Genomic DNA, 18,351 nt, shown 5'->3' with positions numbered 1-18,351 from the left:
ATGACATCAACTTGGGAACGTCCTAGATCTAAGAGAATCCAATCAAAGGAGCTATAATTTACCTGCTCAATAATTGCTTCCAGTCTGAAATGTATTTGTTAAGAAGACCATTGCTGATACTTCAGATAAGAAAATAGACTCCTTTTGTTCCGTTACAGGTGGGCCATTAAACATGGAGGAACAAGTAAGCCTGGTCAGTGGAAACAGTCAAAAGTGGACAATCCTTTGTGGAATAAGTTGACCTATATGTGGCCTGTGCTTCCAAATGGAGAACTAAACCAGGTAATTTGGTAAAGTGCAACCCACACATGTGCAGATATGTGCATAGCTATTTGAGTACGCTTAAAAAGCATATCTTTATGCTTACATTTAAAATATACACTTGCAGATACACACTAATAGTGTGAAAAACATTTACGATGTTCATTGCATATTAGAAATGACGTATATAATTACTAAGATCACAATCCAGAGAGTTTCACTAGGCATGAATTTGATCAACCCTCACACCTAACCCTCTCCTTTCTCCTCCCCAGCAAACTCTTATTTTTCTGATTGTCCAGAATATACGCACCATTGTGCGTATTTTTTTCATTAAATTCACTTTAACAAGTGTCATTTTGCTGATTTCTCTGCTTAGTTCCATATGTCAGGAAACCAATGCTAAAACATTTCTTTTGCTACTAATTTGTTACATACATTCATGGTCTGATGTAAATGCTTATGGTTAGCACATGCACAGTATTTTTTCTTGTTCTCAACTGACTAAACTGTCTAACCAAATTTGAATGTACAAAAAATATTCCCTTCTAAATATTAAGGTTGCAGTGCATGTAGGAGTATCTAATCAAGCCAGTGCAATGGGCAGAGCAATTCTCTTGTGCCCAGTCACACAGTAGTGGCTATAAGCTCTCAGTAGCCTGACCTATGCCCCACCCATCTCTCCCCCCCCCTTTTGAGGTAAATAATGCTGGATTGATTGATTTCCACTGGATTGGGCACCCTTCCACCAGAGCAGGGGCTGGGAGAATGTGCTGTATCCTAACTCAAAAGAAACTCCATGGTGCATCTGCAAGCACAACCAGATGCTGCAACAAAACATGTTTCTCCCATATCTGTCTCTACAGTCACAGCAGGCGCTGTAACCTTCCAACAGTTTGACTTCACCTCCAAAGGAACACTCCTCTACTGTCTCCCAAGACAGATAGATGCAAACAACCAGCCCAGTGGATTCAGGATTTGGATTGTACCATAAGATGGTTTAGGGTGAAGATTTCCTTCAGTGTTCCATAAAATGATCCCCTACGATCTAACTGATCCCTCAGTTCCCTACTTCCTATCTCAATCCTTCAACCTTTGATTGAAGACCAGCTTATATACTTTAAAATTAAAATAAACAGCCTCCAGCAAGTCCTTATTCTCATAGTGTCAGTCCACTCCCTAGCGCTGCAATGTGGAGATTCTGAATTGGCATACATACTGTATGTGTGAAGTTATTTGGTCACTCTTAGCTTTTATATATATCATTGCAATTCTTATAAATGGAACAAATGCTTTGTTTATGTTTTTGAAAGGCTTTTGACTGGCCCATTGAAGGCTTGCTGATTCCAAACAGCCCTCCCTTGAAGAAACCTACTGGTAAGAAGTCAGACAGCTATATGCCTCTGAGACTCAGAGTTTTGAAAAATGGAGAACAGGACAAAAGCAAAGCCATCTTTGTTCTTGGACCCGACTGTACAACTGTGGCTAAAAAACAGTAAGAAAATGATAGTTAATTTTCATAATCTAATGAGCACAGTAAAGTTTTTTTAATTTGTAATTTGCAAATCTATTACTGCTTTCAACTTTATACTTGAAAAGTTGCCAACCTCCAGAAGTAGCCATCTATTTTACTTTGTGGTGGTAAAGAAAATCCACTCTGAACACTGACTTGGCTCCCTGTGGTTACATTTCAAAGTGCATGAAGCCGCTGGGCCATGCTCATGTGAATGCATCAGCAGTCTGAACTGTTATCTCCACTTGGAGACTGGCTACGAGGCCATCATAAAAATTCTGGCACTTTTTTAACAGCTGCAGTTGTGCAGATTTTGGCAGCCACGTTTCCACTACAACTAGTACGCTATCACAACAAACTTGCAAGCTCACTACTTGATAGCATGGATAAGCTCCTAAGGCCCACCCACCTGTTTCTTTGGAGATGCTATGGAATTATCATATAGGAGGATGCTGTTGAGATCTTCTGTGGCTCCTGGTGAGTGAGTGATTGCTGGAAAGAGAGGAGAGAGTCTAAGCTTACCCATTAGTCCCTATTGCTTACCCATTCCCTTTTTTATCCACTGGCAAGCCAGTTGGGTTTTTATTTTATTTCCCCCATCTAGTTGGGAAGAGCAAGCTTGGTTTTTTAATATCTGGAGTTGTCCTGCTCATTGGCTAATTGCCAGCCCCTTCCGCAATCAAAGGAGAGCAGTTTGCATTTAGGAGTGGTGCCATCAACAGGACAGCCCCTTTGGGTGACCCTGGAGGAACACACCAAAGGGAATTGTCCCATTGGAGGTAGACTGGAGGTGAGGGTGCCACCCTTTTTACTCCTCCTCGGAGCATTGTTTGCATTGTATTGCTATATGAGACTTAGATGTGCTGTTTGGCCTTACATAGGAGACCATTGGGACCCTGGGAGTTGGCATTCCTTGGGTGGGAGGAAGGGACGTTTTATGTTTGCAGTGTCCCAGGTGGAAGATGGGATGGAAAATGCCTGTGAAAGAAGTTCAGCTGGAGAGTGATTGCTGTGAGGTGCCCTTTTAGTGTGTACTGGCAATAATAGGTCTGTGACTGGGTTCTTTGTTTGCCTGAGCACCTGTGACCATCTTCAAGTGAGTGGATTTCAGGCAGAAGGTGCCTGGCAAGCCTATATCTATGTTTGAGGAGAGGAACAGGCACAGCTGAAGGAGGGAATGCCAAAGAGAGGATTACAGGTGCTTACATCCTGTCCCCCTCACCAAGCCTCAATCTATGCTTGATACACTGGGTGCTCTACCTCTATGCCTAAAGGTCTGGTGGTGATATTGTTAAATGATAATCCATGATTTAGTTGTGAATGAGCAGGCAGACCTGGGTGAGGGAGCAAGGAGAGCCAGACATAACCCATCTCTGCCCAACTAAGCATTTGGTGCAATGCCAAGCCAGACTGGAGGGGTGGGTTGAGGGAGTTGCTGTGGTCCACAGGAGTTCACGCTCCATCACCGGGAAACCTCTCCTTGGAACAGAACATTAGGGTCTAAATCTGGCACTAGGACAAAGAGACAAGCTAGGGATGCTGTTGGTGTACTATCAGCTCTGCTGCCCAACAGCCGCCTCAGCCAAGCTGGCCAAAATGATCTCCAAACATGGTGTTAGAAGAACCCAGGACAGTTGTGCCAGGCGGTTTTAGCATCTACACTGAAGATGCCTTGGGTCCAGTTCAGGCCTCTGTGGCAATCAACTGCCTCATGTGGCCATCAGCCTGACACACACACAGCAAGGCGTACACAGAACTTGGACTTTGCTTCAAATGGGAAGAGAGGAGCAATCTGGAAGTAGGTAGGGTGAATATTATCCTCTTGCCATGGTCCTGCCACTTTAATAATGTAACCCTTTTAATGACTGTGTCATATAGTTTTAAATGTTTTTATATAGTTGTATATCACCCTAATGTTTTGTGTAAGGGCATAATATACATACATACATACATACATACATACATACATACATACATATAAACATACAGTGGTACCTCAGGTTAAGTACTTAATTCGTTCTGGAGGTCCGTTCTTAACTTGAAACTGTTCTTAACCTGAGGTACCACTTTAGCTAATGGGGCCTCCTGCTACCGCTGCGCTGCCAGAGCACGATTTCTGTTCTCATCCTGAAGCAAAGTTCTTAACCCGAGGTACTATTTCTGGGTTAGCGGAGTCTGTAACCTGAAGCGTATGTAACCCGAGGTACCACTGTACATACACAAATGCATCGCCAGGATTACTGAAGAAACTTGTCTGCAGTTGCTCTGATCAAGTAGGGAAGATCTGAGTGTTGAATCACAATCTTACACATTACTTGTATCCTTATTGGATATGTACCCATATTAGCAACAGGTTGCTGTCTGCCTACATCACACTGGATTAAGAATGGAGTGTGTAGATCCCAACAGATAGGGGTTAAGACCACCATATACTTAAAGCACATTTTCCTCTCTCATAATCTTGGGAAATGCAATTTGCCCCTCACAATGTTACCATTCCTAGCACCCTTAGGCAAACTACACTTTTCATTTTGGCAAGGGACAAGATGAGTTTTAAATGTCTGGTGTGCATTAAGGCTAGATGTGCACTAGGTAATCCAGTTCTTGTGGTAATGATGGGGATGTGCCTTCCAGTAGGTCTTGCAATGGTAACATGCTAATGGTAGCACATTTTTCTGTTTTCAATATGTAAAAAAATGGAAGGAAGACAACTGGAGACAGCCTGAAGTATATAAATTACAGCAATAATTTAGAATCACGTCCCTAGCAGATTACAAGGTTGTAAAGAACTTTTATGGACACATAGCTTGCCTTTCTGCACAATAATTCCCATAGAGTTTCACTTGAAGCTGTTTCCATATTTGTTGGATGCAACATATCTGTGAATATAAATTATATCTATTTGGATAAACCGCTTGAAAACAGTGAACATTATGCTTGGAAAGAGCAGGTTTTGTATGTTAATTTTATATAACAGGACTTTGAATATTCATATAGCAGTGAAAAGCTTTGATGTAAAGAATAAGTTAAATACATCGTTTCTCACATTGTTAGCAGAGATGTCACCTTTTGACCTTTCTTTTAAGGTTTTTAGAACATCTGATACTTTTTGATAATGGTTTAATATTACTTTTTCAGATTGATTAAATACACTTCATACATCACTGAACAATGAGTAGCATTCAGATCGGCTGTCCACTGAGCTGCCTGCAAAAATGATAAAGTTAAAAAAATAATCTTCAAAGTAAAGTCAAGCCTGAAATTGAAATCTTTGACGCATACATCTCATAATTAGTTCTCCCTCTGCCAGATCTAAAATGTGAATATGCTGTTCTTAAAATTGTTCAGATCTTTTTACAGAGAAATTTAATGAATGGTATCAGCTTTTTAAAAAGTTCTTCCTCTAGATCTGAAGTTCCTCAAACCAAACTAGCTTTTATGAAGTTGTTGAATTTTCATATTAGGTTATTTAAGAGAGTTGGGGTTGGGGTGTGGGTTGTGATCCCCATGGCTGATGCAACGAAGAGCTGGGCTTAATACAGGTATGTGCCTGATGCCAGAATGAGGCCATAATCAGACTTTAGGAATTTAGCCCCACTGTAGGTGCAGTCGCAGTCAATTATAGGATAAGGCTGATGTTATTGCTGCCACTTCTCCACTGTTTGTCAGTTTGATCTCATGTTGGAAGAAGAGAATTGGGACAGAAAGATTTTCTGATCCCTGTTCCACTGGAGTCTGTTTCAAAGGTGTAGGACATAGGATATAAATTCCATATAGCTTGATGTAAAAGTGATATACATATCGCATTTATTTCATGTAAGCACAGTAGGATCCCAAGAAAAACTTCAGGCATACTCAGTGTCTTTAGACATGCCCAGTGGGGTGTTGTATTTCCTTTCAACAACTGACCTTCATGACATATCATGAAGTGTTTTGAAAGTTCCTTTTTTAAAAAAAACAGATTGCCAAATGGCATGGAGAACAGCTGTCCTATTGACCATGAAGGGTGAGTTGTGTGGTTCTATGGATTCCAGCTATTGATATAGATGTACCAGTATATGCAATCATTGTGTATACATTTTTCAGATGGTTTTGGTGGTGGTGGTGGTAGGATGTCTATTCAGGCAGCAAGTGTCAGTGAAGTTTTTTGTTAACTGGGAAACATTGTTGTTTTACTGTGGTCCATGGTGGTAGATGCAGCAGTTCTTCCCAATTGGTGCCACCATTTTTCATCCCCAAATGTTACTGGAATGGTGTTGTGTCAAGTGAGCAAGGGTGGCGATGGCAGCCAAGCTAGTAGCTGTGAAGAAGGGCTCTTGCTTTTGCTGCTAGCTCTGCTATCACAGCTGGCGATAAACCTTCATTTTTTACAATAAAAAAGCAGGGGAATTGGTGTTTGCCACTGGGATGAGCAAACCCTGGAAAACCAATTTCAAAAGGTTTTCCCCACACCCACTCCAAATAGGGTGCTAAATTTTGGAAGGCATTTCATTTCAACCTTGTGTAGTTTCTGCACATTTCCTTTATGAAAATGTAGAAAATTTACACATATGAAGTAGGTTAGGAAGGATTCGGGTACTTTAAGAAGTACAAATAAATGTATATGTGTGGTGCTGTGTATTTCCCCCATGTGAAAGGGAAAATAACTTGTAGCATTGTAGCATCAGTGTGCCTTATAATGACCAAGCTAGTGTCATGGCTTTGAACATTGATGCCACCAAGAATAAGATGTGAAGAATGAATATTTTGTTTGTTTGTTTGTTTAATTAATTAATTAATTTCTTTCCTTTCCTTCCCAAAGGAGCCGGGGATGGCAAACATCAAAAGGTTGCGTTGAGATTGTGTAGCTGTGTTTCATGTTTTTCCAGACTTGCACTGCAAACTACAAAGCAGGATCTTTTTACTCTCTTGGAAGTTTTTTTGGTTAGAAAAATCATTCAAACAACATGCTTTAATTTCCTCTAGAAATGTTGACCCAGAAAGGAAACAGAAAGTGAAGAGAGTCCCGAAGGCACACGATGATGCTGATTCAGAAAAGAAAAAACACCGAAAAGAATTCCAGCATTTTTTGGAACGGTAAGTAAACCCACATCACAATCTTTATTTCCCCCCAATTTAGATATGTAAACACTCGTGTGCTAAGGCATATAGCCAACTCAATGCTCTCTAGATGCTGTCGGGCTCCAGGTCAGCAGGGCTGGTGATTTCTTTATTTATTAGTATAGCTGTATATCAGGAATATGCCATCCTCCCAAGGTGGTTCACATCCTAAAGGGAATGAAATACAATATTGAATATATAAAAAGGTAAAGGGACCCCTGACCATTAGGTCCAGTCGTGGCCGACTCTGGGGTTGCGGCGCTCATCTCGCTTTATTGGCCGAGGGAGCCGGCGTACAGCTTCCAGGTCATGTGGCCAGCATGACTAAGCCGCTTCTGGCGAACCAGACCAACGCACGGAAACACCGTTTACCTTCCCGCCCAAGCGGTACCTATTTATCTACTTGTACTTTGACGAGCTTTCGAACTGCTAGGTTAGCAGGAGCAGGGACCAAGCAACGGGAGCTCACCCCATCGCAGGGATTCGAACCACCAACCTTCTGATCGGCAAGTCCTAGGCTCTGTGGTTTAACCCACATTGCCACCTGCGTCCCATTGAATATATAGTCTATAGTAAAACTGGTATCACAAACCGCATCACATACAACAATTAACATGGTCAGCAAAGGCAGGCTGCCAGCCTCATAACTAGTTTAACCAAAGGCCTGAGTAAACAGATGCATTTCAACTGGTGCAAGAAACCCGTCAGGGTCAGTGACAGCCAGATCTGTTAGGGAAGGACACTCCAAAATTGTGGTGATGCTATTGAGAACATCCTGGATATGGGAGTTGTAGGCTAGCAATATCTGGCACTAGGTTGGCTGCTGATCTGTCAAGGCTAGGAGTGGAGGCTAGGAGTTGCCTAAACTAGGCTATCCAAGCTTGTAACTCTCCAACCGTTTGACTTCACCCCAAAGGCCCACTCCTCCATTGTCTCGAGACAGATGGATGTCAACAACGGTAGCTTATAACTTTTTCAGTGCACATGACACATTTAGAGAGGCATGTTTTGTAGGCAAAGGGGCTTGAAAGGCATTCATGCTTCCCTTCAATATGCAGGAAGCATACTGAAACTTTCCTTCATTGCTGTGAAATTGTTCACTCACCTTATACCTTCCCTCTGCTTGCCAGGTTCCTAATTATTGCTCTTTTTTATTTGTTACTTAGCCTTCCCCTTTGATCATATCAGCTCACAATAAAATAACCATACAAAATTCAGACAGTAATAATATTTGCCATAAAATACCACCCTCAAACGCAACCATTGGGTTTTAAAAGCAGGAATTATAAAGCGAGGAATCTAGTGCTCACCAATAAAACTACATCGGCCTGGTGTGGCTGTGGAAGAGCACTCACTGTCTTTGTCATTCTGCAGAGATGCTGTGCTGCCATTCTGTACAGCTGAGGAATCACCAGTCTTGAAATTGCTCCCTGTAGACAGGATTAGTTATTTCCAAACCTGGAACCATTTTCGCTTTACTTCATAAATACTCCCCTGTGATGCTTGGTCTTACGACTCCTAAGCCATCAACAGGATAAACTACACTTCAGGTTACAGCAGTGCTGGGTTAATTGATATTTCTAATGAAGAGTACAGTTGCCCTGTTTCTAATGTGCCACTTCAATCCCTTCAAGTGTTGAAAACGTAATGCAAACAGAGCCATATACTGTATACACGTTTTTCTTATTTAAAAAGGTGCACCATGGCATTGAATTTGCCTTTTGCTGCCAGAAGACTGTTCACTGAAAAGGGGGTCGAAATTTGTCTTTTGGAAGACTTGGAGAGAGATCAGCTGGTAAGAAAAAAATGAAAATGAAATCGGAGGCATTAGTACTTCTTCAGAAAGCATTGTTCTTATAAAATGAGCAGATAATGATGAATCACATCCTACTCATATCGTTTCAAACACTGCTTGAAGCTATGGTTGTGTTATGCCCCATGAATATTGCAATTAGTGATGGGAGGAAAAAAATACCCTTTTGGCATTGAGTTAAACCCAAAGAAAGAACTCTTGCAATGGGAAAGCAGACTTTGGAAACAAAGTTTGAAATCTGGAAAATGAAAGAGAATATAAAATTGAAAATGGGCTTAATTTGAGTTTGGCATTTTGCTCAGGATACAGGGCAAAAGAAATAACAGATAATCCTGACTTCTCTGGGATAACAAGGGTGGGATTTAGAATACAGTGGTACCTCGGGTTACATATGCTTCAGGTTACATACGCTTCAGGTTACAGACTCCGCTAACCCAGAAAGAGTGCTTCAGGTTATGAACTTTGCTTCAGGATGAGAACAGAAATCGTGCTCCGGCGGCGTGGCAGCAGCAGAGGCCCCATTAGCTAAAGTGGTGCTTCAGGTTAAGAACAGTTCCAGGTTAAGAATGGACCTCTGGAACGAATTAAGTACTTAACCCGAGGTACCACTGTAATTTAGGATCATTCCCTCCAGCTTGTCAGGAGGGGTTCCCAGAGCAGACTGGGCAGACGGAACTGGAAAGAGCAGTAAATCCTTCCTTAAAAGCTAAATTGTTAACTAACCATCAATGAAACAAACAATGCCAACCCTGGGAAAAAGAAATCCGTTGAGACTACATAAACCAACAGCACTTCAATCTCGCAAACCTTTGTATACTTTACATATGACGTTGTCTAGCAGAAAGAATCAAAGAACACCCTATTTACTCCCCCCAGACCAGGACATCTGTGGCAAGAAACTCTTGTTTTATCTGCAAGAGCAAGGAAGACAGTCTACTGTTATATAGAAAACAGTAGCCTAGTGAATGGGTTCTCAGGTGTATAGGGTGTTCTACCAATGAATAACTCTCTGCGGCCAACTCTCCAGCCAAAGCCACATCAGCTGAGGCAAGGATGTTCACTTTTAGCTGTGTGTGAAAGTATGCACCAACACCCAAGTAGCTGCTGTACAGATTTCTTCAAGAAGCACCCGACCCGCAATGGCTGCAGAAACCTCTGCACTGCTTACTGAATAAGCTGTGCAGCACCCCGCTAGTGCAGGGGTTGTCAACCCAGTCTCTACCACCCACTAGTGGGCATTTCAGGATTCTAGGTGGGCAGTATGGCACAAGCTGAATCCTCCTTCCAACGAGCACTGGTCGGCGGTAAGGAAATTTTACCATCAAGAAAGATGCATTAGTGGGTGGTAGGTATAAAAAGGTTAACCACCTCTGCTCTACTAGAACCTTAGCCCTCTGGCCAGGGTCAACCTAGTCACCTTTTTCTCTAATAAAGTCTTTGGGAAAGGAACAAAGAGAGCCTCTAGCACACAAAAATGCATTGTATTAGGGGAAGTGGCTTGCAGAAATGTGTATATTTGTCAGAACTGCATGCAAAAAGGTGTTTAATGAGGAGAAATTCACATTAAAATGCTGGTGGGTTTTCATGAGGACTTTTTTAAAACAGCAAATCGCTGCAGAAATGTAAACTGAATTTATGATGGTAAAAATGAGAAACTGACAGATTTGTTCATCCCAACTCCTGAGCTCTATGAAAAAACAATTTTAGGAAGCCACAATGTGAGCTGGTAGTATATATAGTTCGTTAATAAGGACTTTAAATACCCTCCTTACTTTCCCCAGAATAGGACATGCATGGCAAGAAAAATCCTATTTTCTCTCTTCTGGTAATGTGGGATAATAATCGAATCACGTGTCCAGATGAACCAAAAGTTCTTCTTGTCTTCAACAGACATTTATTTCAACACTGAAGGCAAAAGAGCTACTTGCCATTTTAGTGAACTATTGACAATGCTAAAAGTGTGGCTCATTTTATTTTAATATTTATTGAGTCACTATTTCCTTTTTATCCTAGAGATTGGTGTTTAAATTTTATTATGTAATAAAAGAACCATATTATACTTCCCAAGTTCAGCAATATTCATTGGGTATAAACCTTAAAGAAGCTGAGGAGAATTAATTACTAATTTTCTATGTAATCTATTTCTCTGATTTTGTTGCCCAGTATGGTGGTTCTAAAGGGCCTTAATTATTTAGCTTCATTTTTTTAAAAAAAATGTATTTAAATATGAACCATTTTTATTCAAATACAGAATTCCATTTTTCTTTGTTACATTTGCATTGCACTTTGCTAAAGGTGTAAAATTGTTGCTATTGTTTTCTCCTGAAGCTTTCTTTGGACTCTGCTAACTGCAGATGCTCCAGCCTCAGGTATTTGCAGCAGGAACTCCTGAAATGTTTTGGCTTATAGTACTGTAAGTCCAATGCAGAAGCTGAGAAATATCTGGAATTTTGTTCAGAGTGTAAGCTCAGCTGAAGATTTCATAATACGATTGATTGATTGATTGATTTTGGTTGCTGTTTAGTTTCCATAGTAATAGTTGATTTTTTTTTTATTTTAAAGAGATTTTATTTAAGAAATTCATATTCCATTTTTTAAAAAGTCCTTCGCAAAGCAGCCTACAAAATGTTTAAAATACAAATCTAGCTCATAAAGCATTTTCTAAATAATAATAATAAAACCAAAGTACCAAAATATTTTGGTTTTGACGTGGTTCACATGGAATGCTATGCTGAACCATTTGTTGCTGTTGTTGTTTAGATGTGTCCGTCTGGAAGAACAAAGCAGTCCTCCTGCTGCTGTGAGCAAAGCCATGGTTTGCTGTCATCCAAACCCAGGCTTGTGGTTTGTCTTGCTCCAGATAAACCACAACCTGTAACTAAGGTTTACAACTGTGCGAAATGAAGCTACAGGGAACCAGGCAGAGGGCCTTCTTGGTAGTGGTGCCCACCCTGTGGAATGCCCTCCCATCAGATGTTAAGGAGTAATTCTGTAACATTTAGGAAATGTCTGAAGGCAGCCCTGTATGGGAAAGCTTTTTAAGCTTTAAGGTTTGACTATGTTTTTGTGTGTGCTGGAGGCCACCCAGAGTGTCTGGGGCAGCCCAGTCAGATGAATGGGGTACAAATAATACATTATTATTATTATTATTATTATTATTATTATTATTATTATTATAAATTATTATTATTATTTTGGAACAGATTTATGTTTCCTGTGGAGAGCAATGGATTAATCCATACTGGACTATGACTCAGCAGAAGAAACGCCTCCAGCTTAGTAATTTAGCATCTGATATAACTGCTATTCGTGCCTACTGTGCCATGCGAAACACAACAAGTGAGCAGATTGCTGTCTATGCTATTTTTGCAAAATGTACACTTAATAGATGTGAATCAAAATAATGTGTAGATAAAATTTTATTAGTTTTCAATGACATTCCAATAGCCTCATTATAACATTGCCAATTTATAATACAATTATTAATGCCAATCATTCAAATACCAAATTATATAATTTAATTAAAGTGGGCCCCCATGTGCTAGTTTTGATGGCTTTCTGGTTTTCTTTATTTCTGTGTTCCAAAATCTTATTATTTTCAATTACATTCCAGTCACACATCTTCTATTCTTGGTAGCTGAGTAGGGAGGCGAGCAGACCATTTGGCCTAATCCCAAGCTGGTGCAGCTATAGGGTCCAGATCAGGCCTGCGAGACCAGCTTGAGAACCAGAGGATCCGGGACTGCCTCAGCGCTGCTGTCTCCCACCTTTGGAAAAGCTTTCCTCTGGATTCTGCTGGTGGAGATAGCACCTGTAGGCCTCCTGCTCACCTGCACATTCAGTGGGCAGAAGGGGAATGTTTGTTCCAACAGAGTGATGCTTGTGGCAGCAGTGGGAGGTCAGCTCAGCCAGCAGAGCTAAGAAGATATGTCTCAGCACAATCCAATCCCTGGAAAAAGTTTGAGGTGGTTGTGGCTGATTGCTCTGTTAGTTAAGTTTAAATTTGCAATATTGAACCCAAAAGTGCTTAACTTTGGCAGGAATAGTCCCACTGTGGTTATTTCATAACCACATTTTTTAAATTTACTGTTATGTTACTGTTCCCAAAACAATGGGTTTTGTACCTGACAGTAGAACAATTCCCCCTTCGGCTCAGTCCAGCTTGTATATGATAGCACATAACTACAAAGTTCCAGTTTGGAAACTGTCATGAAGTGTGTAATATCAGCTGTATTCTGAAGCTGGCATAACTGATGCCGTTCTTACAGCTAGTACTTCTGAATGAATGGAGGGACTAAAATTACAAAGGGCAGAGCATAGTGACTTTGTCCTATATGCCAGGCGTAGGATGCTGAATTGGTTTGGAGAATTCAAACCACGTTTGCAGCATAATAACAAAAAGAAATAGGAGTGCATATGGAGGTAAAGCATTGTGTTTAGTCATTCTCTGCTGAAGAGACTATGCTGGAAATCTGTCTTCATGGACCTCCATAATCATGAACACTAGAGCTCACCTTGTAAGAATTTTCTTTCTTCTTTTTTAATTTTTTTATTTTCAATGCAGAATCATAACAAAAATTACAAACATTGAATCCAAAATAATACTATACAAAAAAAAGGAACATACAAAAAAAAAAGGAAAAGGAAAAAAACACACAAAGGAAACAAAACTAAACTAAACATAAACGAAAAAGCACACATCTACAGAAAAAAACCATATCGTTACGTACATAAACACGTATTGACTTCCTTCCTTTGTTCTAAGACCTCAAAAAATTTACTCTTACTATATTGTTGTGTCTAATTAGATTACCTCTACCTTTGTACTTTTTTTTAACACCATTTTTCTTTTTCTTTAACCCTGTAAAGCATCATTCATTACATACCAACATACCTCCTCCAGAACAATGTTTTTTCATATACTCTTTAGCACAACCCCATTCTTTTAATAATTTCTGGTCCAATTGTCCCCTTATGTTTGCTGTGAGGCTTGCCAGATTTATGTATTCACAAAATTTAATTTGCCAATCTTTCACTGATGGAATTTTTCTCCCTTTCCAGTTTTTTGCTATAAGCTTAAGTTTATAACCAATTATAGACCAATATCATTACTAAATAATGATTACAAGATCTATGCACAAATATTGGCAACAAGATTAAAGACAGTTTTGCAGGATTGTATAAATAAAGAGCAGGCAGGGTTCTTGCCGGGCAGGAAAATGAGTGAGAATATAAGAACAGTGATTGATATGATCAAATATTTAGACATGAAACCGAGTAAGAAGGTAGCCTTTGTTTTCGTGGACGCGGAAAAGGCGTTTGACAAAGTATCATGGAAATTTCTAAAAATATTATTAGACCAGATGGACATGGGAGACCAAATTACAAGAGGGCTAAAAGCAATTTATGAACAACAAGAAGCAAATATAATAATAAATAATGACACAACTAATTATTTTAAAATACAGAAGGGCACCAGACAAGGGTGCCCACTCTCACCTTTATTATTCATTTTGGTTTTGGAAATATTAAATCAAGAAATCAGATTGGATCAAGAAATAAATGGAATATCCCTAGGAGAGAAAATATACAAAATAAGGGCATTTGCAGATGATCTAGTCTTAATGGTGGAAAATCCAAAGGAAAGCATAGCAAAGGCTCTAGAAAAAATGGGAAACTTTGGAAGGCTATCAGGTTTTGCTTTGAATAAAGAAAAAACGAAACTAATGGTAAAAAACATGGGAGATCAAGAGAAAAAGGACCTGGTAGAAAAATTTGGATTGCAAATTGTAAAAAAAGTGAAATATTTAGGAATACAAATAACAATGAAAAATATAAATTTGTTTGAAGATAATTATAAAAAAATTGGGAAGAAATAAAAAGAGAAATGGAAACTTGGACAAGATTGAATTTAACACTCTGGGGTAGAATTTCAGCTATTAAAATGAATATCTTACCAAAACTTCTGTTCCTTTTCCAAATGATTCCTATAATAGGTAAAGATGGTTGTTTTAAAAAATGGAAAATGGACCTAACTAAGTTTATATGGCAAGGCAAAAAGCCACGGATCAAACATAAATTATTAACCGACATAAAAGAGCGGGGAGGTTTTGGACTCCCAGACCTGAGACTATATTACGATGCGGCATGCTTTACTTGGATCAAGGATTGGATCAAATTGGATAACAGTGACATTTTGGATTTGGAGGGATGGAACAACAGATATGGTTGGCATGCCTATCTAATTTATAACAAAGTGGCAGTACATAAAGAATTTCTAAGCCACGTAATTAGAAATGCATTATACAAGGTCTGGGTGAGACATAGAAGGTTGTTAGAACCGAAAACCCCATGGTGGGTCTCACCGCTAGAAGTAATTTCGGTTAAAAAGAAAAATACTATATGAAGAATGGCAACATACCAGCAGCTCCTAAAGGAAGAACAGGGCCAATTAAAACTAAGACCATACGAAGAGGTGACCCAATACTGTACCACATGGCTACAATATCACCAAATTGCACAAATATTCAACCAGAATAAAGTAATTGGATTTGAAAAAGAAGAATCAAAATTACAAAAAGGATTATTACAAAACTCAAAAAAGAATATATCTAAAATGTATAATTTATTATTAGAAAGGGAATTAAAGGATGAAGAAGTAAAATAAGTTATGATTAAATGGGCATGTGATATAGGATATGTAATTCGGCTGGAACAATGGGAGAAATTATGGAAAGATATTAAATTCACGGCATGTCATACAATAAGATAAAATTATATTAAAATCGTGTACCAATGGTACTTAACTCTGGTAAAATTGGCTAAAATTTACAAATTAAAATCAAATACCTGTTGGAGATGTAAAAAAGAAATAGGAACAATGTTTCACATGTGGTGGGAATGCTGACCTATTAAACAATTCTGGAATGAAATCTATGAAGAACTCAAAAAGATGTTTAAAATATATTTCAGTAAAAAACCGGAGGCTTTCCTTTTAGGCTTAATTACAAATGATATTACCGAAAATCAAAGGAAAGTATTCCTTTATGCAACAACAGCTGCCTTGTAAGAATTTTCATCGTAAATAAGAAACCTCTTCTGTAACTTAATTAAGGCCAAGCATTCTTGCATACATTTCTCTAGATCTTGCTTTAGAAGTCAAGAATGACATTGTTGCTGGGGCGAAACTATCTGTTGAAAGAGCTACAGTAGAATTTGAAGAGAAGAAGGTTGTAGAAGAGCTGCAAGAAAAAGAAGCTACTGAAAAAGTAGAATACAATGTGGATGAATGTCTGTAAGTAATCCTAAATGATAAAACACAGTAGGTAATCCAAAACAAAAAAATTCATTTGTGGAATGTTTAGGATGCAGCTATTAGGGCAGGAATAATTTCCATTTAGTTTTTTATGTATTCTTCAGATGGAGGGCCATATATGAATTTAATTAATAATATTCTTTTCTGCTTACAATTTGAAGACATTTTAATTGTTTCTCCTACTTAGGATGATGAATGGGGAACAAGATAGATAGATAGATAGATAGATAGATAGATAGATAGATAGACAGACAGATAGACAGATAGTTAACTTAGATAAAATGGCACAGGAAATCCTTCTCCCAGGGAGAGAGGGAAAAATAGTGGAAGTGAACAGCTGGCTTCGCAAATGGTATAAACAGGAACGGTTTGGATTCTTAGATCACGGACTGCAGTTTCTTGAAGACTTCTGGCAAGCGATGGGCTGCACCTCACAATGGTTGGGAAGAATGTTTTTGCCAAAAATCTCAGAAACCTCATCAGGAGGGCTTTAAACTGACTAATGTGGGGGAGGGAGACAGTGCTCCTGAAGGTAGGAGTCTATCAATTGATGAAGATGATCATCCAAATGTCATAGGCCAAATGGAGCAAACAGCACGCAGACCTAGTGCTGGGAGGAAAAAATCCTTAAATAAGAGACACGGGGGAATGATTAATGGACTTCAGTGTCTGTACACTAATGCGCAAAGCATGGGAAATAAACAAGATGAGCTTGAGCTCTTGGTACAGCATATTAAATATGACATAATAGGCATCACTGAAACCTGGTGGGATAGGTCCCACAATTGGAATGTAATAATGGAGGGATACAATCTATTTCAGAGAAACAGACCAGACAAGAAAGGAGGAGGAGTGGCGTTATATGTCAGGGATGTGTATACCTGCGAAGAGATCCAAGATTTAGAACCTCAAAGCCAAAGTGAGAGCATTTGGGTCAAAATTAAGGGAGAGAAGAATAACAGAGACCTCATTGTGGGAGTTTACTATAGATCCCCAAGCCAAACGGAGGACATAGATGATGCCTTTCTGGAACAGATGGCCAAGCAAGGAAGGGAGATAGTAGTAATGGAGGACTTCAATTACCCGGATATTTGTTGGATGTCAAACTCAGCCAAGAGCATAAGGTCAAACAGATTCCTCACTGGCCTTGCAGACAACTTCATTGTCCAGAAAGTGGGAGAAGCAACACGAGGAACAGCCATTTTAGATCTGGTCCTAACCAATGTTGATGACCTGGTTAGTGGGGTAGAAGTGGAAGGATCATTAGGCGCGAGTGATCATGCTCTTCTGAAGTTTACTATACAGCGGAAAGGAGCAGCCAAGCATACTAGGACTCAATTTCTTGACTTTAAGAAAGCCGACTTCATAAAACTTAGGGAAGTGCTGGGTGAGATCCCATGGACAGTAATACTAAAAGGAAAGGGAGTTCATGATGGCTGGGAGTTTGTTAAGAGGGAGATAGTAAAAGCACAACGTCAGGCAATACCAATGAGATGGAAACATGGAAGGTGCCTAAAGAAGCCAGGGTGGCTATCTAAAGAACTTTTAACTGAGTTAAGATTAAAAAAGGATGTGTACAAAAAATGTAAAAGGGGGGAAACCACCAAAGAGGAATTCAAACAAATAGCCAGCACATGTAGACACAAAGTCAGAAAAGCTAAAGCACAGAATGAACTCAGGCTTGCTAGAGAGGTTAAAAGCAACAAAAAGGCTTTTATGGGTATGTCCGTAGCAAAAGGAAGAACAAAGAAACAGTGGGGTCACTCAGAGGAGAAGATGGTGAAATGCAAACAGGGGACACAGAAAGGGCTGAACTCCTCAATGCCTTCTTTGCCTCAGTCTTCTCCGATAAAGAAAACAATGCCCGACCTGAAGAATTTGGAGCAAATGATTCAGCAAAGGAAACACAGCCCAGAATAACTAAGGAGATAGTACAAGAATACTTGGCTAGTTTAGATGTATTCAAGTCTCCAGGGCCAGATGAACTGCATCCAAGAGTATTAAAAGAACTGGCAGATGTGATCTCAGAATCCCTGGCAGTCATCTTTGAGAATTCCTGGAGAACAGGCGAAGTCCCGGCAGACTGGAGGAGGGCAAATGTTGTCCCTATTTTCAAAAAGGGGAAAAGAGAGGACCCAAATAATTATCGCCCAGTCAGTCTGACATCAATACCAGGGAAGATTCTGGAGCAGATCATTAAGCAAACAGTCTGTGAGCACCTAGAAAGGAATGCTGTCATCACCAATAGTCAGCATGGATTTCTGAAAAATAAGTCATGTCAGACTAACCTGATCTCGTTTTTTGACAGAATTACAAGCCTGGTAGATGAAGGGAACGCAGTGGATGTAG

General features: G+C 39.6%; 1 protein-coding gene across 6 annotated transcripts in view; it reads left to right on the top strand.

The window, feature by feature from the left end:
* DCDC1 (doublecortin domain containing 1) overlaps window positions 1-18,351 on the top strand; it is a 246,701-nt gene that overhangs the window by 193,471 nt on the left and 34,879 nt on the right. For all 6 annotated transcript variants that reach the window (XR_014516364.1, XM_083462254.1, XM_083462253.1 and 3 more), the window contains exons 20-25: window positions 159-282; window positions 1,575-1,756; window positions 6,740-6,850; window positions 8,570-8,669; window positions 11,891-12,026; window positions 15,831-15,981. Coding sequence is in view for 5 of the 6 variants with exons in the window: in XM_083462254.1 (XP_083318380.1) it covers window positions 159-282; window positions 1,575-1,756; window positions 6,740-6,850; window positions 8,570-8,669; window positions 11,891-12,026; window positions 15,831-15,981 (804 nt within the window). In the remaining variant the exon portion in view is untranslated. The remainder of the gene's footprint in view (window positions 1-158; window positions 283-1,574; window positions 1,757-6,739; window positions 6,851-8,569; window positions 8,670-11,890; window positions 12,027-15,830; window positions 15,982-18,351) is intronic.

This window comes from Podarcis liolepis (genome assembly GCF_965112155.1).
Source record: "Podarcis liolepis genome assembly, chromosome: 1".
NCBI lineage: Eukaryota > Metazoa > Chordata > Lepidosauria > Squamata > Lacertidae > Podarcis > Podarcis liolepis.
This window is presented reverse-complemented; position numbering and strand designations above follow the sequence as displayed.